This window comes from Amphiura filiformis, chromosome 2 (assembly GCF_039555335.1).
Source record: "Amphiura filiformis chromosome 2, Afil_fr2py, whole genome shotgun sequence".
Taxonomy (NCBI): Eukaryota; Metazoa; Echinodermata; class Ophiuroidea; order Amphilepidida; family Amphiuridae; genus Amphiura; species Amphiura filiformis.
In genome coordinates this window covers 14,254,104-14,276,062 of record NC_092629.1, presented here as the reverse complement: position 1 = coordinate 14,276,062, position 21,959 = coordinate 14,254,104, and the positions used below count along the sequence as shown (strand labels likewise).

Genomic DNA, 21,959 nt, shown 5'->3' with positions numbered 1-21,959 from the left:
TCCACACTCCCTGTATGGAAGATTTAGCTAAACACTTCCATCCACGGAAGGAGAACGGTTTTCAAATAGAATAGACATTTGGGTAACTTCAATTTGAAATACTCCAGTTGTGGAAGCTATATGTAAAGCCATATTCAGGGGGAGTATAGGTTTGAAAATTATTAAGGGGGTACTACACCCCTGGCCAATTTTGTGCCTATTTTTGCATTTTTCTCAAAAATTATAGCGCATTTGTGACAGGTAAGATATGTATATTATAGGGGCAAAGACTACAACTACTGCACTGAACATTCAGCAACTCAAGGCAAGTAGTTATTGATTTATTGATCAAATATTGGTTTCCCTCATTTTTGACTGTAACTCCACAACTGTTGTCTGTGCTGAAATAAAATTTCCAGTGCAGTAGTTGTAGTCCTTGCCCTATAATATACATATCTAACTTGTCACCAATGCGCTATAATTTTTGAGAAAAATGCAAAAATAGGCATTAAAATTGGGCAGGTGTAGTATTCTAACCCAAGAAAATTCCATTTGAAAAACATCCCTCTGTGGAAAAATCTTCCACAGGGGAATTGCTGATTTCAAATGGAATAGCCCAAAATTTTGAAAAAATAAAAGGTTTAGTCTCATTGCTTGTAATCATAAAATTAACCTAGTTATCCAACCAAAAATATCTATAATTGCTTGTTTTATTATTGTTTCCAATTCACAAAATGAAAATGGGCGATTCCACATGGAAGGCCAGATTTGCATTAATCTGAGATATGGATCAATGTGAACTTCTTCTCTTGTGCGCTGTAACAAAAACGTGCTAATCACATGACCATTTGCCAGATGCAGATCACAGTGCCTGTGTATTAATGCAGATATTAGCGCCCGTGTCTTGGCGCACATGCTTTCTGCAAACAATACGGTCCAACCTCTTTTATCCGCTGGGACCAAGCATTGGCTGGATATGTGACAAATCTGGATATGCATTGATTGTTTGAAGTACTAAATGCTCTGCGTGCTAGCCATAGGCACCAACTTGAAAAAGTTTTGAGATATTTTCTCAAAATATCAAGAGCTATCTTAAGAACCACTGAACCAATACTAGGCTTGTTTGTTCTCATTTTAATGCATTTTTCAAGCTGATTCCAAATAGAGGTTATCAATGTTCTATAAGCTGCATATCCTATCAACGACTGCTATACCTTGTTTAGGACTTTCAAAAGAAGTACCTGCATGTGCAAGCATGACTGTTTCAAAATAGTCATGCAGGTAACTCCGAGGTCATTAATTGATTTGTTTTGAATAAGGAATACTACAGGAATCAGCGCCTTTTGTTAGAAGTCACACATGAGTAAAGTGGATAACCTCTATATGGTCATGACAATTTAAAATTCTGAAATGTTTGCAATTTTGGAAACAAAATTGAAACTTGTCGTCTGCAGCCAACACTTGCATGGAGAGAGTTAAATTCAGACAAAAAAGATTACTAAACTGAAAGATGATATTTGAGTGCTGAATATATATAGATCTGTCCTATGAAAAGGAAGGTGTCAAAAAACCAACAACTCATGTTTTCTTATATTATGAAGATCACACAGCCATATTATTAAGTGGTCCATATAAAAGAGATACAGAAAAAAGAGGTTGGACTGTAATATTCAAAATATCTATGATGTAAGCAAAATTCTCCTAGAACATGGGATGGAATAGGCTATTCCACTTGAAATCCATTCACCCCCCTGTGGAAGACACAACCTTAATCTCCCACACAGGGGATGTAGATTTCACCCATTCAGGTAACCCTATTTGAAATTTACACTGCCTGTGGTGAAGATTAAGATAATGTCTTCCACAGGGGGTGTACGGATCTCAACTGGAATAGCGTAATGTGGGAACAAGGGAGATTAAGAAACCAGAAGAGTAGTACACAAATAAGCTTAAAAACCAATATCAGAAGTATGCATCCTTATCATAATAGTGTAGTGCCTTAACAGTGAAGTACTTATAATTATTACTTGTAGAAGTGGCTGGTGTAAAAAAAACAGGCTAATACAGGAACTTACAGTCATATAGCAATGTTGTCTAACATACATACAGCTTACACCAAGTTATCATATTTTTTTGAAATCGTTTTACCCCTTATTTGTAACATTTCTCTCCAAACAACTAAAGCAGACAGCAATTTCTCTTTGCATGTACACCGGGCTGTTCCAGTTGAAATCCATACACCCTATGGAAGGCATGACCTTAATCTTCCACCCAGGGAGTGTGAATTTCAAATGGAGTAAACCTGATTGGGTAACTCTATATTTGAAATCTACACCTCCTGTGTGGAAGATTAAGGTTAAGTCTTCTGCAGGGGTGTATGGATTTCAACTGGAACAGTTCATTTGTCACACATTATGAGCTTGAGATTAAACAGACATACAAGATAACTTGTTTTGCTCTTGAAAACTGGTCAAAATTATATATCTCTTTAAAAGCTATCTTTTCTTTCTTTGCCCAAATTGTGGTAAGTTCACTAAATTTTCGTAACAATTTTCACTACAAATAAAACTACAAGTTATCGGGTAGGTCTGTTATTCCTATAATCCCATTAGTTAGCACCTAGAGGCCGACACAGGCCCACATTTACTGCATTTAAAAGCATTGTCAGAAAAAGTTCATGTAAGCAGAGACTACACCACATAAATTTAAAAAAGGAAACGTTTTTTGATATGTACTACAAGATTCATGGTTACATCTCAAATACAACCCTGTGACCTATGACCTTACCTATTTTATTCATTTCTGTCCATAATATTTCCCTGGTTTCATGAGAGGACATTATGCTAGTTTACACTGAACAAATAGTAGTAGGTCACTAGGTCATTCAATTTATAGGTCAGTGCAAGGGGGACTGAGTGGCTTAATGAGCCCAAAATCAATGGATTTTTCATGTTTTGGGCATAAACCTGGGGGTTTGAGCCCCCAAACCTCACCCCCTGGGCACATCTGGCAAACACCCCACAAATTTTGTCCATGTCTGAACAAAGATAGCGGTGAGACCTGATTTTCCTATTCATATGCTTCAATTGAAACTCTCCCAATGAGATTAGATCCAGAGAATACTAACTTAGAATCACACTGTGCGTAACGCTACGGTAAAAATACGCCATTTGCATGAGAACAACTTATTGTGTTATGAGCACAATACATTACTCGCATTACGCAAACAAGCTCCCTCTTTAAATCAAAGTTTGCGCATGGCGAAATAATCCGGAGGTTCACTATTTTGCCTTCTGTATGCGACGCACAAACGTGGCAGAGTCTGTACTCTTTGGGTGTACTCTCTTTGAACACTCTGGAAACCTCACCTCACAAAATTAACATTCATAACAGTTTCAAGACAAGTATCACTGAGGGCAGCAATTACAGAATTGAGAGCAGCTATTGCAGAAAGTGGCGACTTTGCTGCGCTCATTTTATAGGTACAATTTATGGATATCAAAAATGTCATGTTTCAAATGGCCTATACATTGTCCAAATCCAAAAAAAAAAAGAGTTCTCTTAAATCCCAACACAAAGACCATATTGGAATATTCAATTTATGTACAGATAACAACAGCATACAGTATATACAAAATACTATTTTAATGTTTGCTTTTAACAAACAAACAAAAAACGATTCTGCACTAAGTTTTTTCTCCCGCTATTACAACTAATTCCCATGCTATCATATACGGATCAGAGATATCGTTATTTTATCGCATTATGAAAAGAAATTCTCTCGCTATCATCTTACACGGATCAACGACATTGTTATTTCGTCACGTTAAGAAAACAAATTTCACTCTCGATTAAACTTACATTCCCGATAAATATTGTCATCAAAAATCAATCAATATAAGTGTTGGTTTTTTTTTTATTGAGGGAACAATTACCATAGTTATATGAATAATTCTCGACAAATTATAGTACACAAGCATCTCAACATGTTTAATAAAACGTGTCGATGGTAGATAGCTGCTATGTACGTTTATGGTAGATAGCTGCCATATACGTTTCTACAAGACACATGTTTACTTCTAATGCATATAACTCATTTTTGCACCAAAAATAGTCCTAACTACCTCTCACGAACGAGCACACTGAACTTTTAAGTTCAAAAAGTCGTAGCGACTTTTTTTTAAAGTGCGCCTGGCTCTGCATGTATATATAACATCAACAATTTTTAGTTGATATGAATCCTTAACACAAGGACTTTTTGTATATATAATTCTGTATACATACACTACAACTAGTCTTTGAAAGACTACCGATTGGTCATAATGGGGGGACTTCTTTACACGCTCTACCTGTAAACTAATATTATAGGAATACATGAATTAAATTCAAATAAAGGTGAAAGGTCAAGTGACAGTATCACACAGGGCTTGCTAGCTAAAAGCTGCACTCTCTGGGAGTTTTCACAGGGCTTAGTACATTTGGTCAAATTAATACCCAGTCTTGAAATGTACAAATCCACATATATGATGTTGCAAGTAACCCTGGTTAGTATTGCAGGTAACCCTGGTTAATATAAATTAACCAGCATATGTAAGTCAAGTTAATACCCACACTCGTGAAATGTGTAAGTTCACATGAATGATGTTACAAGTAACCCTGGTTAACATTGCAGGTAACCCTGGTTATTAAAAACCAACCAGGATCTGTGTGTCAAGTTAATGCCCACACTTTTGAAATGTACAAGTCCATAAGTATGATGTTACAAGTAACCCTGGTTAATATTGCAGGTAGCCATGATTAATGTAAATTAACCAGGATATGTGAGTCAAGTTAATACCTACACTCTTCAAATGTACAAGTTCACATGAATGATGTTGCAAATAAACCTGGTTAATATTGCAGGTAACCCTGGTTATTCAAAACTAACCAGGATCTATGCGTTAAATTAATGCCCACACTTTTGAAATGTACAAGTCCACAAGTATGATGTTACAAGTAACCCTAGTTAATATTGCAGGTAACCCTGGTTATTAAAAACTAACCAGGATATGTGCGGCAAGTTAATGCCCACACTTTTGAAATGTACAAGTTTTATGATGGTGCAAGTAACCCTGGTTAATATTACAAGTAACTCTGGTTAATATAAAATTAACCCTGGTTAACATAAATTAACCAGGATATGTGAGTTAAATCAATACTCACACTCTTGAAATGTACAAGTTCACATGAATGATAAGTAACCCTGGTTAATACAAAATAATGAAAATAATGAGACTACCATTGTGCATAGCAGGACAATACTCTGTTAGGCTAAACTCTTGTCTTTCCCAAAAGATTTAGTAGCGAGAATTGGTCATAAATGTCACAAATATAGCCATAGAGGACTGTTTAAGAAGTGTGATAAACTCCTCTGGTGTCCATCTAGTATTTACTTTACGCTTGTTGCATCTAGCATAGCAACAATATAATAGTTCTGCAAGGTTTTCATCAACTTATAATCTCGGCTTCATTCAAATGAATAGATATGAGATAAAAACGCTGTTACAATATAGTGATATTCAAATGTTCCCCACATTTTAAACTTGGTATGTATTATTTATCTCTAGAAACACTCTAATCTCACTCAAACACCACCACAGTTGCATTAGGATCACATTTGTTTCAATCCATTTCACACCACCTTACAGACTTTTCCCTCAATTTAGTACATCAATATTTCTCAAGAGTAAAAATACTGTATAGCATTGGGCTATTCCATTTGAAATCCACACTCCCTGTGGAAAATTTAGTCAAAGTATTCCACAGAGGGAGTAAGTGTTTCAAATAGAAATGACAATTGGTAACTTCCATTTGAAATACTCTAGTTGTGGAAGAAATTGGGTAATGCCACATGCAGTGAGTATGAGTTTCAATATAATCAACCCTAGCCAATTCCATTTGATAAACATACTCCCTCTGTGGAAGACTTTTCTTAAATCTTCCACAGGTGTTTGACAGATTTCCACTGGAATAGCCCATTTCATGTTCATTTCAGTAATAAAAAAGTACATATTTTTGTCGAATTAAAGAGGCAACTTAAATGAGTACAGACAGTATATCAATTGATATATTTAATATACGACAAACCATGATAGGAAATGAGAGTAATATATCATAATTCCACTCCCTTGAAAGGTTCCATATTATTTTAAATCTTACAAATAGGGGTTATTGTATGTTCTTATATTCCTACATATGATGCTGGCCCTTGATAATGCCCCCTTATGATTTGTGCACATGGTAAATCATACAGAGAATACTATATAACATATAAAAAAGGCTTTACAAGACATATTAAAAACATTTTTTACACAAACAAAAAAAGCACAAAAGCTCGGTATGCTTCTCATGTCAAACCAAGGACAAAAAACTACTGACGAACTGGAGTACTACAACAACGAACACAGGTTATGACACTATAATATACTATACACAAATTCAGTTCAAAGAAAAAAAAAGAAAAAATAAGCCGGCAAGCCATTCTGGTTCGCCTCTATTAATTAATGCAGTAGTCAACTACCGAATAAGACCTCAACTGTACTACTATTAAAGCAGTAGTCAAATACAAAAAAGTAATTTCTTCCACCATCTACATTATAATGCAGTAGTCAATTATAGAATGAGTCCCCCTTGTCTGACACCATCATTATTGCAGTACAAATCAAAGAGCCCTCATTGTCTGACAATCTTGTACTGCACACAAGTGGGTCAAACTATATAAATCATCAAAAAAAATTCTGCATCAACATCATCATAATCCAATCCCTTTTCCAGGTTTTAAGTATTTTTTTCAAACTTTTTAACAAAATTGTATTTTCAATATTTACAATAAGTTTGGTTCAAAATTAAACTCAAGCAACAAAAAAGCAGAATTTTAAAAACAAATGAAAAAAAGACTTGTTTGACCTTTAACCCCTCTTGCAGCAAAAAAGTACAGATATTCCATCGTCATCAGCAAATTGCACAATATATACATATATAATTGTCTCCAATTTATTCGTGGGCATATCCCAAAACTTCACTTTTTAATGGAAAATTTTTCCTGAGTTTTAATACTACCTCACACTACAACCCAAAACATGTCTCATCTCCGGATGGCACAGTTCAATAACCTTCACAGCTCAAAAGTTGACCTCACATTATGGAGGATGAGTTTTTGTACCCAAAGGTCATTGGATGAGTATACAAGTGTATTGAGGTCAACAAACCGTGCAATTAGAGACTGGCATATATTTTAGATCATGGTGTCAATTTCTTAGATTCAAACCTGTAAATTCTTATTATTGATTAAAAATCTCATGATAATAACAGAGCCCTGTTTTGGGTCAAGGTAAAAAGATGCAAAAACATTGACGTTAATAATAATATTTTAACAAACAAACATAATTTGTTTTCAAATGTTCGCAATTCTGCCCTCCAGAGGAAAAGAGCAGTACCTGCACATAAACTGACATTTTTGGTAAATCCCATAATTCCTTGCAGTTAGACCTGAGATGTCGTCATTTGACTTCACACCGATCGTTTAGATAACATCGTTACTGCGCACTGCAAGTCGGCATGACGTCAAATGACGACATCTCGGGTCTAACCGCAATGGAATTATGGGATTTACCACAAAGGTCAATTGCCAAACACATATAGCCTTTCTGACTTGGGTGACACAACATTGTTGGGCAGGAAAATCCTCCTATGTGTTATTGGCCCCTGAACATGTTTAAAGCAAAACCTCCTAGGTAACCTGTTGGCAGTTTAATTTTAAACATGTTCAGGGCCCATAAACACATAGGAGGTTTTTCCTCCCTTTCAAATGGGGTTACCTAAATGGGTGACTCCATTTGACATCTACACCACCTTTGTGGGAGATTAAGGTTATGTCTTACATGGGGGTGTATGGATTTGAACTGGAATAGCCCAATCAGTAAAGTAAAAGACAGTATCTGTTAACAATTAATTACTGTAAAAGTGGTAATTTTTGCGCAACAAATTTTTGTGCTTCGCTGTTTCACCGATTTATTTTTAAATTTGCTATTCTAAACTTCCCAGCTTCTATCACCAATGATGATGTTGATCAATACACAAATGGAATTTAATCATGTATTGTTATTTTACGCACCTGTTGCTGCTTGGAACTAAATCAAATGCTCGAAAATAAATTAAGCGTGAAAATTTCCACTTTCGCAGTTCACAGGAGGGCAGAAATGTTGTAAACAACATTCAAATCAATTTAGTATGTATCATTATAGAGGGACAGTAATTAGAACTTCGCTTAATGCATATATATTCCAATACCATAAAAGCTACCGGCATTGACAGTCGCATTACCAAATCTGTTGGCAGCAAAAAAAATCATTTTCCCCATCCATTCGTTTTCAAATATGCAAGCACATATTCACTTAGGCTACAAAAAATTGTTTGGTTGCCCTTCCAAGACAAAAACGGTCAGTCCATTTTGAAAATGCTAGTATTGACAAATGCTTGAAAATTTTACGGTAAAACATTGCACGTTTTTGGACTGACTTTAGAATGGAAATACTTCTTGTTTTTAATCAGATATGCATTTAAGGAATAAAATGAGTTAATAACAAATACAGAATGTCCTTAATACTGTCAAAATTTAAGGTTTCTTTTTTAAAAAGTGATTGGAAAAAAAAAACTTGATCCCAGATTTCTAATTTTTTTGGTCAGTCGCAGAGGGCAACCAAACATTTTTTGGGGGGCTTTAACATGATCACAAGGGGTAAAACAATATACACCCTAAATCCCTAATTATCAGACCTCATAGCCGTATCGCACAGCAATTTACACCTCAAATATCTTCAGTTGCGACACAGCTTTTCTTATATATTAGCACAGGGAAACACATTACTGCATTTCTTTTCTATCTGTAAAGCACCCTTATTGCAAGGTAGAATTTTTTGCGACATACGACAAATTATTTCTAGGCCTTCCTATAATCAAACTAATACTTCCCAAATTTTGTTACCCCTACATGACCTCTTGACCTGTCTTAACCTCTGACCTTCAAAATCACAATCATTGTCAGCACACATCTCATACTGTTTTACTCAGTGTCTAATTGAAAACTACTTCAAATAAAAAATATAGTATTGTTAAAATTTCAGAATAGAACATTTTAATAATCCCCAAAAGCCCTCACAATTAAAACTTTCACTATGTCATAGTTGATGCGTACATCATTGCGCTACATTTCAATGTGAGCAGTGACGATCTGCGCATCGGCGAGGACATGCTTTGCAAAAGATTCTGGGAATTAACAATAACCTCCAGGTTTACCCTGTTTATCGCGAGTTGTCATGATTAAGCCGCATTAAAAAATAATTTGTTTCACGTCCAAACGATTTTGGAAACACGAAACCCAGAGGCAGGTTATTTTTTTCCCTCCTTCTCACATGTTAATTTTCGGGGGGGAGATACTCAGTATAAATAACCATACCGGGATAGTTCACAAACATGAGTCACATTTTAGACCATTTTTCTAGGCCAATTTTGGTATATGGATGGGTCTTTTTTTTCAATTTTTCCAAAAATTGAGCAAATTTTCCTTACTGTAGACAAAAATTTTCAAAAGTTGCCAAAAAAGTTGTACAAACATTGGCAATTGCATTAAATTTGGCTAAAAATTTTGACTTTTGGTAAGTGATTGGTCCAAATTTCTTTGGATCCACTTTCAAATTCTCAGCAGCACATCCCTACTCAAACCAAAAATTATAAAAATTGATACCTGGAATAATTTCAAGCAAGCCAGACGTGAAACTGGTTATTTTTTTAACAGCGCCTTCTTTAAATAGACTGGTCAAGGATATTATTGCACATTTTTTCTTTGCGCTTTACCGAACACAACTAATGTATTGCGATTCAGACTACCAAGTTATGCAATTAATAGCTATAAATATTTCAACTGCTTGCTAAGTATACATCTAGGGTATAGTGTAAGAAAGACCTATCTACAATAGCTGCCAGGTGTCATAAGTGTAAACTGTGTATAGGGCAGCTATTGCAGGAAGGCTTTTCTTGCACCAAACCCTCGATAAATCCACATTCTTTATCATGATGGTCACCATTTTATCAGTAAACAAAAATTTTGGGAGCTGGCGCCCAGTGTTTCTGCCATCCGTTTTGATCAACTGTCTTTCTTTTCCACGCTTTGTCAAACTTACTGATCATATGACAGGTCACATGTGGTATTGAGTGGATTAAACCTCATAATTCACCCTTTCAGTAAGAATTATTTCTAAACAAAACTGAGGCTACTTCGCCGTCGATGCACAGATCGAAACTGCGCATATACTGTTAGAGCGGGCACAGTAACAACATGCTCCCATGATACACTTCACCAATGATAGCATGATTTTGAAGCCATCGCCATTCACCACAAGCGTTCATAGGAACTTTGCAAAGAATGCCTAGACCATCATACATCATGAAACTACCTCCCTATCTATGCTTGTATTTTGGTGGCGTATCTCTAGCACACTTAGCATAATCAAAAAGGAATTCAACTGAGGATACGACACAACAGAATGGGTTGCTTGTCAAGAAAAATGTTAAAGATTTCATACTTACATTGTCAGCTATATCAAATTGTTCACCGATAAAACATGAAAGGATTATTCTGGAGTTAATCCTAAAAGAGGCGCTAAAGATATTCGACCCGACCCACTTTATCCAATACACAAAACCCGAGCATTGTGAAACATTTTACATTAATGTTGCTTACAGTTTTCTTCGAAGAATGAAAAAATCTCTAATACACTCATGTCATATTCATCACTGTTAGGGTTCAAACTCAAGACTATACACGGAACCAAAAATTGTATTATTTCTCTCCGTTTTTCCCTATATTTCATTCACAAATAGCAGACTATCAACTTGAAGAAAAGCAATTTTTTTATAACAAATACTTTATTACAGTACTGGCGTAGATCCTACATCACAGAGCGCGACGAGTGAATTTCCTCTCGCCGATACCGCAATGATAAACAAAGTACCTCACGATACAGCAACGAGGGCGTCTTTTGGTAAAAGGGCGGCGACAAGTTTCTGCGCTGCCATCCAAGGTCAAAAGAGGAGATCGAAGGAAGTTGTTGTATATGCTTGTTGACTGTCGGGATAACCACCACCATTTTACCCAGGTTGCAATGCCCTTTATCAGCTGTCGATTTTATTCCCCGGGTAACCGACAAGATCTTGTTTGAAGTTCCGGATGCTTGCCACCGACTGGCCTCCTGACGTTTCATCCAACGACAGATGAACGAGCCCGGAAAGGAGGGCACGCTCCTCCTCAGCATCTTGGTGTGGGGTGTGTGACTCGTGCTGGCCTACTCCTATCACCTGTGGAGCAGAACAACATAACATGATTAATCCCATGAGAACTATCTGCTGATTGGCCAAAATGAATATTGTGTCCAATTTTAAACCAATCAAGGAGGGTATTAATAAGATCATCTGGAAATGCAAGTTTGACGTCTAGTTATAATTGGCAATTGAAATGAGCATTTCAAGTTATCAACCATTCAGAAATGCTGGTAGATGACCAGTAGTGTCTAGGGGTTAAGTCACCGACCATCATTGAGCATCTACTGCGCACTACTGTGTATTTGGGACTATCTCAGAAGTGTAAATTTTCCACAATGTTCAGAGTTCTGTATGTGTTTGAGGTTTGTTTTATTGGGGTGTCAAGAGAGCTGCTAGACGAGCTGATCCGGACAGTACATCTTTCACCGAGTGATTATATGTTGTCCATTAGGTACACAAGACAGTATTTGTTTGATGACATTCATACATAAATTCCATAACATTTCAAGAATATTTCCCATTTTTACAACACGACAATAAGTTTTGCCATTGCTAAAGTCATTTATCAAAATGGTAACGCATGCACAAATTGCGCTAAGGATCAGTCCTTTCCCTGCATGTTATGGACATGCATGCTGTGTCTGACAAAGGCATGGTGGCTTGTTACGTATTGCATGACATAAGGGATGGTAAAATCCTACAGACATTCAGACAGCAGTGGAGTATAACAACAACAGAATAAATTGCCCTATTCCATTTACAATCCACACTACCCCCAAGTAAGCACATTAAGTTAAATATCAAAATTCATGGTTTTAGGAAAATTCATAGGATATTAAGTGATTACATACTCCTTGTAAAAAACAAAATATATGAGATAAAATCTTCAATACAAATTTTTTGCTTGAAAATGTAATATTTTTCCAAATTTCTCAAATAAAAATACAAAATGAGATAAAATTACTCCTAAAAACAAAATGTTCGCCATCTACAGGAAACAAGCCTTTTTTAAAAATCCTAATGGCATATTATTTGCTGAGTGGCATTACCTGAGCACTGAGTTTGCGGAAGTGACTGCCTCCATGGATATGACTTATAAGGAAATCCTTCACTTCACGAAAGATAAACTCCGTAAAAGCGTCCACCTGAAAAAATTAAACAAAACAAAATCATGTATTAGTTTGAAATCCCTGATGAGAAGTGGACAATGGACACTACCAGCAAAATTATCAGCCTCTATAAGAACTATTTTGATTGGTTACAAAGAGGGCTATATCATGTATTGAGCCAATCAGAGATATGATAAGAATGGCCAGTAGAGCTGAAGGGGATTAAGCTTTGAAGTGCTAAGATATTTAAAAGCTCTATTTCGATTGGCTACTCAGATTATTTTGTCATGTAATTAACCAATCAGATGCACTATAAGAAAACCAGTAGTGTCCATAGAGTTACAAATGTAACACCCTGAGAACTACAGCTTTTCTGATTGGTTATTATGCGATATAGTCATCCGAATGACCAATTAAAATGCCAATCAGCAGATAGTACTCATGGGGTTAAGCCGCTTCAGCCCTACCACTATTCTTACCATGTTGCTGATTGGCTCAATAAATCATACTAGTCTCCTTGTAACCAATCAGCAGGTAGTTAAGTACTCCTCATAGGGTTAAAGCATAAAATCAATTTGATAGTAACAGCCCCTATTTTAGGCCTATGGATCACATCCAAACACTGTCACAAAACAAATGTTGAAAAACACAACTGGTTCCGGTCGATCTCAAATGCTGGAGTGTGTTGTCTGTGCTGTTTACCCCTCACTGCTCAACCATAAGTACCTGACTTGAGCCATGTATATCACACTACACAGACAGCCTGTGTAGCTCAGTTGGTAGAGCATTGGACTCGTTATCTGAGGGTCTAGTTTTTTTCTATTCATGTTATGTTTACATTGTACAATAATGTTCAAATATTCTAGCGTGCGATGCAAGGTTCCCTCTCCCTTTGTATATCCAGGTACTTACTTCTCGGATAAGCCTATCAAAGACATAGGTATGGTGAAGCACCTCCCACCAATTTCTGTCCACCTCCTCTCCCAGATGCACGTCGGCGCACAGCTTGAGGTTGACCAGGGCCTCCACCTGACCCTCAAAGTTCTCCTCGGTTAAATTGCACAGCTTATCGTGGTAGAAAGATTCTAAAAAAGCATCTATGCGTTGGTCCACATGGGCGGCACTGTGTGTGGGATAACAGATGAAACGAGAATAATAGCAGATTAAGATTATTGAATTAACCGAGGTATAAGAGCACAAACTGTTCCTCTTGCAGATTTGTTTTGATTTGATTTGATTTTGTTCGGTTCTTGACAACCCTGGATAACCCAAGAAAGCCTCTATTGAAGCTTATTTCCACTGGGGTCCATTTGAACACCGGGAAGGGTTGGGAACAGTCAGGGGTTAACACTCTATTCTTTTTAAGCTGGCTGCGAGATAAACGTACAGGTATGGCTCTCTGTACACAGGACCGACGTCTTAACGTCCACTCCAAAGGACGGAATACTTTCATGATTGCAAGTTGCAAATTAATTTTACACATTTTTCCTGAAGTCAATATCCCAGCAAATCTCCACTGCCAGGAATTGAACCCGGGACCTCATGCACTAAAGGCAAGTACCATTCTTATTTCTTTGTTCCTTATTCTCCTATTTGGAAATTCTTTGGACTCACCTGAACTTTGTAGCCTGTGTTGTGACCGTGACAGAGAATCCGATGATGCCAAAACTATTTCTACACGTTGCATGCACACTGTACCTGTAGTCAAAAGAAAAATAATGCACATGTATTATTCTTATGCGCCAATTAAAAATGTTAAAAACAACAGACTTTTAAAGTGCATCACGCTGAATCTCCTGCCTAAAGGAAAACAGCACATACAAATCAATGACGGAAAACAACAATCAATCACCAAATGAACATAACAATTTTTGCATAGGTCAATTTTTGCATAGGAAAAATACCCCAATATTTGTTTTCAACAATATATAAAATAGCAAATTTCATGAACATACCAATATGTCCAAGGCCTGCGATGTCTTGAATCAAAGAGCATGTTTCCAAAATTCACTCAGTCTAAAGCCGTCATATTATTATTTTGTGGTCTTCAGCTAAAGAGCTAATATTTTTCAACAGTTAAATCTCCCCTTCTCCACCCCTCTCTCTCTCTTTCACTGTATTTTGGAACATCGTACATGAGGAGCATTTAGGCGGTGGAGTGAACTGGTTTTGGAAAAGATTACTCTTGTTTGTGTGTCTCTGCCATCATTTTCTGGAAAAACTCATAGCTTAATACCTAAGACACCGAGTGAACTATACTGTGCTCAGAGACCATAAATGAGTTGCATCAGTGTCATTATTGGGAGGCCAATTTATGAAACAAGACAATAAGGATTTACTTCATTAATGAACTTACCCTAGCTGTTCTTTGGTCCTCAGAACATCAAAACATGGCTCCTCCATCATCATCTACAAAGAAAATTAAGGCAGTAGTTTTACACACTTGTAATTTGAGTACTTTTTCATAAGTACTCTTAGCAGTATTTTGTTGCGAGTACAAGTACAGTAACATCACAATTTGTGACTACGAATATGAGTACAAGTACTTCAACAAGTACACTAACCATAGTGTTAAACACAAGGCAATTTTGAGTCAGTCGGTACTCTTTGGGTATAATCTCAGTGGCATAAATTAGAAGCATGGGAAATGCTGGCAAACAAAGACACAAACATGTCTTTCACATGGAGGGCTCTGTAATGGGGGAACTGTATGCAAATGTATGTATAATGCATTTGTGAGATAAGTCCTCTTTCGTACGTAAGATATAACATCTGCAGTTCCTTGGCACAAATTTCACCTTTTTATACACAAAAATACCAAAAAATGGCAGAAAGCGTCCTTGGTACGTCGATTGAGTAGATTCAGATGCCCATGTTTGCATATTCCTAAACAGTGTCCACATTTGGAGGTGCTCACATATGAGAGCATGTTTGTGTGGGCGAGGGGTGAGTGTATGAGATGATCACTTCCCCATCCATTTTTGTAAGGGCCTAGAAGGAAGAGAGGGATTACTCACCACCAGCACATCAATAATACTGAGTTTCCTGATTGTTCCAGGTCCAGCCTGGTAGTAATTGGTCACCACCGTGTTGGTGTCATCCCTATTGAAGCCCTTCACCTTGCACACATGGTAGCCAATGGGCAGCTCTACCACCCTGGTCTGAGGGAACTCGTCCTTCGGGAGCGGTGTGCAACCCAGCTTTGAGCGCAGGTACTCCTCGAAGCGAAGAGCCTCCTGTAAGGATGGGGAAAAAAGTAAAAAATGCAACTGGGTCAGTGGTGAAACTAAACTTTGCAGGCAAAATTTACAGACCACCCCAAGTTGGGGCATGTTTCAACACCGATATTTGAGAGTTTGTGATTTCTTATTTTTGATATCACATTAAAAACATTATCCAGATTTATTCAATAACTCAGATGGATCAAATCTTGCTGAAAAATATCTCCAAAGACCATTTTCATCCAGTAAATTTGAATGTAAGATGTTGAAATTGGCTCCTTTATTCCATGTAAAATCCACACTCCCCCTCTGGAAGATTTAGCTATTAGGTCATCCACATGGGTTTCAAATAGAATAGACAATATGGGAACTTCCATTTGAAATACTCACTCCAGTTGTGCTAGATATAGGTAAAGCCATACACAGAGGGAGTATGTATTTCAAAATAATCAACTCTAGCCAATTCCAGTTGAAAAACATACTCCTTCCATGGAAGATTTTATGTAAATCTTCCACAGGAGGAGTGTGGCTTTTAAAAGAAATAGACCACTACATCAAACATCTGTAAATGATAATAATAAGTTCTTACGTCTGAAGTGAAGTTCCCCTGCACCAGACCTTCAATGAAGAGTGTCCGTTTGAAGACACTGGCAAAGTCCAGCACCTCTTTCTTGGTGATGCCACCACCATCATCCTCTTCTCTCACGGGTATCCATTTGAACTGCTGGAGGATACCTAACCTTACATCGCTGTATGGAGAGAATAGAAAATAATAAACTGTAATGCCCACAAGGCCTCACAAAAGATATAGATAGTACTGTATAATATCATAGATATTAAGACGTAACAGAATAATGACACCAGAATACTGGTGTCTTGTTTTTTGAAACGCTTCACAATCTTTTTTAAATAGTCAGAGTACTGATGCAATTTCCGCTCGCAAGGTCTTGCGGTTCTTAAGATGTGTCAAACTATGGAAACATTAAGACTAAATTGCGTCATTGTCTAAATGCATGAACCGAAACTTAGCATGTTTAACATGTGATATTTATTAGCGACAACTTAAAACATACATTCCAATCCAAAAAGGGCTTGGATCAAGAAAATATTTGGCGTAACTTTTGTCACAAACCATAGCACAACTTCCTATGCACCTGTGTCTTCATACGATCGTGTGCTGAATATTCTAAAAATATGTGTCAAATAACAAACACAGGTTAGAAGGTTAGAAGGTTAACTAGGACACAATTTCGCAGAATAAGTCCTCACATTCTGTGAGCTTCTCAGTCGTCAACTTGTTGACAACTTATGACAGTCTACGCCTGAACAAGTTTAAGGTGCATATATTCATATCTTTCAAGTACATTTGCAAAAGAAGCCAAGCTCTAAAATACACCCTAGTCAAGCTATGGTTGACCATGTGGCCAAGATGAGCTCGAAGTTTTATGAAATAGGTAATTTATTGGAATAAAGGTTCTCAATCTTGATTCGGTTATTCCAGTTGAAATCCATACACCACCTATGGAAGGCATGACCTTAATCTCCCACACAAGGGGTGTATGTTTCAAATGGATTCACCCATTCAGGTGACTGACCCTGTTTGAAATGCACACTTCCTGTGTAGAAGATTAAGGACATGTCTTCCACAGGGGGTGGATTTCAACTGGAGCAGCCCATTCTATAAACCAGGTAAGCCCTTATTTTCCATCTCCAGATATATTGTGCTCATTTATTTCCAATATTGCCTACTCACTTGTTGAGTTTGTTTGGTTTGATGATATGGTTGTAGTATGATCTGCCAATGGATTCTTTCACGGCTTGGAACATGTCGTCTGTCACGCTGAAGTTGGCCAAGTAATCAATGATGGTCTCAAAAAGCAGCTGAGGATTGGAAAAAGGGACATTTTCAGCGTGTTATTGATGCTAGCTTTGCTTATCCACAACCCGTTATTGAAAATATTTTTCTTACAGAGTAATTTTGACTAGGTTTCACAAATTATAAAATGCAAGGTGGTAAAATTACCCCCCCCCCCAAAAAAAAGTGGGCACAGCCTGCAGAGATTATCCTTTTAAATGCTGTTTTCTACTGACATTCTTTTATATCCGCTATTCATCGGAGACTAATTAAGAACACCAACATTTTTAATTACAATACATTCTATATTACATTAGAGTGTTGGGAAAAGGTTTAAGAGTATTGGACCTCGACCATTAATTGTCTGAATTTCCGAAATAGGTAACAGAATTAAGTATTACTGATCGCTTATTAACTAAACTGTGGAGTCAGTGAGCCCATCAATTTGATAATAATGCCTGCACAAAAATAAAGGTTACTCTAAACGAATGTGGAAGGTATTGTAATTAATTGCCAAACTTAACCTCATCTAACAGCATTTCTGATTGGTTGATAACTTGAAATGCTCATTTCAATTGCCAATAATGACTAGGCTTTAAATATTTATGGTCAAACTTGCATTTGCAGATGATCTTATTAATACCATCCTTGTTTGGTTCAAAATTGGATACAACATTCATTCAGGTAGTTCTCATGGTGTTACAACTTACAGGAAGCTTGTCGTTGAAGCCGTTCATCTTCATGACCAATCCCGACTCCTCCGTCTTGAGTGTGTACTCCAGCTGTGCTGTGTCCGCCTCGTAACCGATTTCCGTCAGGTTGTGCTCCAGTATCGTGGCCAAGAAATCAAAGAGCACCAGGTTTTTGGCAGACTTATTCACTAACGGAGTGATCAACTGAAAGATGATGTAGCCTAGACACACACAAAAAGAGAAAGACAAGTTACATTATGTGACCCATTAAAAAACTCTAATGTTGTGACGTCAGGCGGCGAGGAATGTCTCGCAATGCCGGGTCCCATGTGTGAGACAACTGGAAACAGAGACCCCTTTCCTGTTAATGGCGGGCTCATCCAATCTCTCCCACATGGATTCTCAGACTTGTCACAATATCTGATGTCACACCATCAAAAGAGAAAGGCATATTACATATGTGATCCATTAAAAAAACCTGATATAATGTTTAACCCCAACCCTACCCGTGGTTTTTTTGCTTTCGGTATGGAAAGAAGAAACGAAAAGGGAGAGAAGGTGAAGAAAGAAGTCACTTGGTTGCCCCGGGATTCGTGCCGGGACCCCCCGCATGCCACGTACATGATCACCGACCTGTAGCTGCCGAGGTTAGGCTGCCCCAGGCAGCAATTCCCCTGGGCATATGACTTTGGCTGATTGCGCCATCAAGTCACATGGAATGCATGCACGCAGAGTGGTTTTAATAGTGAGCTTTAGAGAGACTTAGTTTTATTTTTAAAGCAGAAAAAAAATCAAAATTTCCCAATTAGAGTTTTTAGTGTCTTGTCAATTTTAGAAAATATGTTTTAACACCAACATTTCCATTTAGATTTTTTCTGATTCATAATAATGAATTCATGGGTGGGAGTGCCGTAATAATCTTGGGGTAGTGATCTTGTTATCCCTCTTGTACCATAGCTTACTGTGATGTGTGTCTTAATATGCACACTGGGAAGTCAGTGTCAGTATGAACTCAAGAATTATGATCAATAAAAGGAAAATAAGAGTGCATTACTAACCTCGAGGGGCAGCGAACTTGTTATCCCTCTTGTACCATAGCTTACTGTGATGTGTGTCTAATATGCACACTGGGTAGTCAGTGTCATCACGATCTGGACATTTCAACTTAAAATCTTTGGCTGTAGGGAGAAATAAAACAATCAAAATTTAGATAAATGTAATTTAATGAAATCTACAGACAAATTATCCTTGATATTTTAAAACTAAGACCTATCACTACAACTTTTTCTCCACAAAAGCCTGAATTTCCTACCGCATTTTAAAATCGACCTATTACCAATATTCTTGTCCTATCTTTACCAGTACTCATCATTGTATTGCAGCTGCACAGTAACACACAAATAAAATTCTCGCAATTTGAAAAGAAATATCAATTTTGTGGCATGTAATTTTTATCAAATATATACATTTACGTGATTTTAACATTTGAGAGCGTGAAAATTCTGCAAAAATCACGTCTCTTGCAAAAATAAATTGTATTATACAACAGAGTTATAAGCATCCATTTTGATGAAAAGTCAACCATTATTTATAAAGCCTTATGAGTATTTATATTTATACTATATAACTGAAAACAATCTTACCAATAAACTTGTTTGGCTCAGGAAGATGAAGATCTGAATTGAGTTCCAAATCTGTAATGAAAGCAGATAAAACAGGAATTTATGCAAAGTGTACTTGGGTACATGTTCAGAACCTCTACAATATGGTTGATCACAGGTTCTCCAATGTAGGGCAGCCAGACACGGACATGTATAAATAGAGACACACATGACAGACAGACAGACAGAACCAGACAGATTATGTACTTACTGACTATTCTTTCCACCCACTGCCTAGGTACATCTTTTACAATGTACTGCATCTGATACCAAGGCTCTACAATTTGTCCTCCCCTCATATCAAAAGACAAACAGAGCCATGGAGAAAGACAGACATGTATGACTGACAGACACACACAGACAAACAAGAATTGTGTACTTACTGACTATTCTTTCCATCCACTGCCTAGGTACATCTTCTACACTGTACTGCGCCTGATACCAAGGCTCTACACAGTTTGTCCTCCCTTCATAGCGCTTTGATAATATCATGAAGTTGGCCGTCTCAGCTTTCAGTTGGTTGGTACAGTCCGCTATCAACTGTGATATCGAAGCAAGAAAACAATTTCAAATTAAAATTTTTCAATGTTCTGCTATTAATAAAAAATATATATTTCTTAATATGATCAAGTGCATCTTTGCCTTTATTTTGCCTTTTTTTTAAGTTTAGCAATTTCTTCTATTCCTAGCAAAACTCAATTCAAAACATTTATCAACCTGGCACATTATATCACATTATATAATTTTACAACAAACTTGCGAACAAACATATGTTGTAGATCAGACGGTTTGTTTATTTTGAAACAATTTTGAAGTTTTCTGCATCTCAAAAGACAATGTAAAAAGTGGTATATTCAGTGCAAAAAGTCATGTGTCACAAATTCAAACACACTTGGCCATTCCAGTTGAAGATGTGACCTTAATCTCCCACACAGAGGATGTAGATTTCAAATGGAGTCCCCCCATTCAGGTAACCCAATTTGAAATTCACACTGTGTGTGTGGAAATTAAGGTCACATCTTCCATAGGGGTATATGGAATAGCCAAATATATCATCAGTTTTAAAGAAGTAAAAGGTATATGAAAGAGGATGATATCAAGGTATGTATTTTTGCAACAAAAAACAAGAAAGACACTTCAATTATATACTACCATCATGCTTATTTCGCCTCTACCACAAATTGGAATTTTCCGTCATCCGCCTCATTGCTCCAAAAATGTGACCATAAATTTACTGAAGATATTCAAGTAAATGATTAAAAAACATCAAAACTTTAGCTTCAGCTTCCACTTACCTTCTCATCGTATTCAAACTCCAGCAGATGCCCATTGAGGTAGTGTTCAGGGGGATACAACTGCATGTTTTCTGACAACGGTAACTACATGGTCTTGTGGTGGTAACTGCAATGATATGAACATGAAAAAATATGGACTGAAAAATGTTGACCTTTGTAGGCATTCAACTGCAAGACAGTACAACATACACTTCTTCTTAATTGACACCATCCAAGGTATCAGTGTAAATTATGCAACCTTTAGAGGGGAGAAAGATCCACATTTTGGGAATTCTGCACCCCAGCAAATAAAATACAGGGAAATGGGCCTGTTACCTGCTTGGATTATCCAAAAAAGGGGTTATTCATGTATGAAATTTTATACGATATTAGGGTTAGGATTAGGCTTAGGCTTATTAGGTTTAGGATTAGGATTCAGGTTACGATTAGGCTAAGCAGTAGGATTAGGATAAGGGTTACGGCTAGAGATAGGCTTAAGGTTAGGGATAGGGTTAAGGTTTGAAGGATCAACCATAAAAGGTTTGCTTTTAGACCAGGTTACCTCTTCTTATGTTAGGGTTAGGATTAGGTTTAGGATTAGTATAAGCAGACATGAAATAATTACATGAAGGGTCAAGGGTTGCTTTTAAGCACTCTTACCTCTTCTTGGAATCTGAAATCAGTGTCATCTATCGTCTTGATCTCTTCAAATATCCTCTGCTGAGGTCCCAGTTTCTGCAGCATTTTGATGTACTGAAATATGATAGCTATGACCTGCAAGAGAAGAGAAAAAATACAAAATGTTGTTCATTG

At 37.0% G+C, this 21,959-nt stretch overlaps 1 protein-coding gene across 1 annotated transcript in view; it reads right to left on the bottom strand.

Moving 5' to 3' along the window:
• Nucleotides 1-552: 552 nt before the first annotated feature.
• The window catches only part of LOC140138407 (nardilysin-like), a 69,972-nt gene continuing 48,565 nt past the window's right edge, over nt 553-21,959 (bottom strand). Inside the window, 15 exon segments of the mRNA XM_072160308.1 lie at nt 553-11,370; nt 12,384-12,479; nt 13,356-13,566; nt 14,058-14,141; nt 14,800-14,852; nt 15,461-15,679; nt 16,254-16,413; nt 17,418-17,545; nt 18,230-18,432; nt 19,270-19,389; nt 19,855-19,905; nt 20,256-20,412; nt 21,168-21,245; nt 21,247-21,273; nt 21,807-21,920. Of these exon segments, the coding sequence (XP_072016409.1) occupies nt 11,188-11,370; nt 12,384-12,479; nt 13,356-13,566; nt 14,058-14,141; nt 14,800-14,852; nt 15,461-15,679; nt 16,254-16,413; nt 17,418-17,545; nt 18,230-18,432; nt 19,270-19,389; nt 19,855-19,905; nt 20,256-20,412; nt 21,168-21,245; nt 21,247-21,273; nt 21,807-21,920 (1,884 nt within the window). The 3' untranslated portion in view covers nt 553-11,187.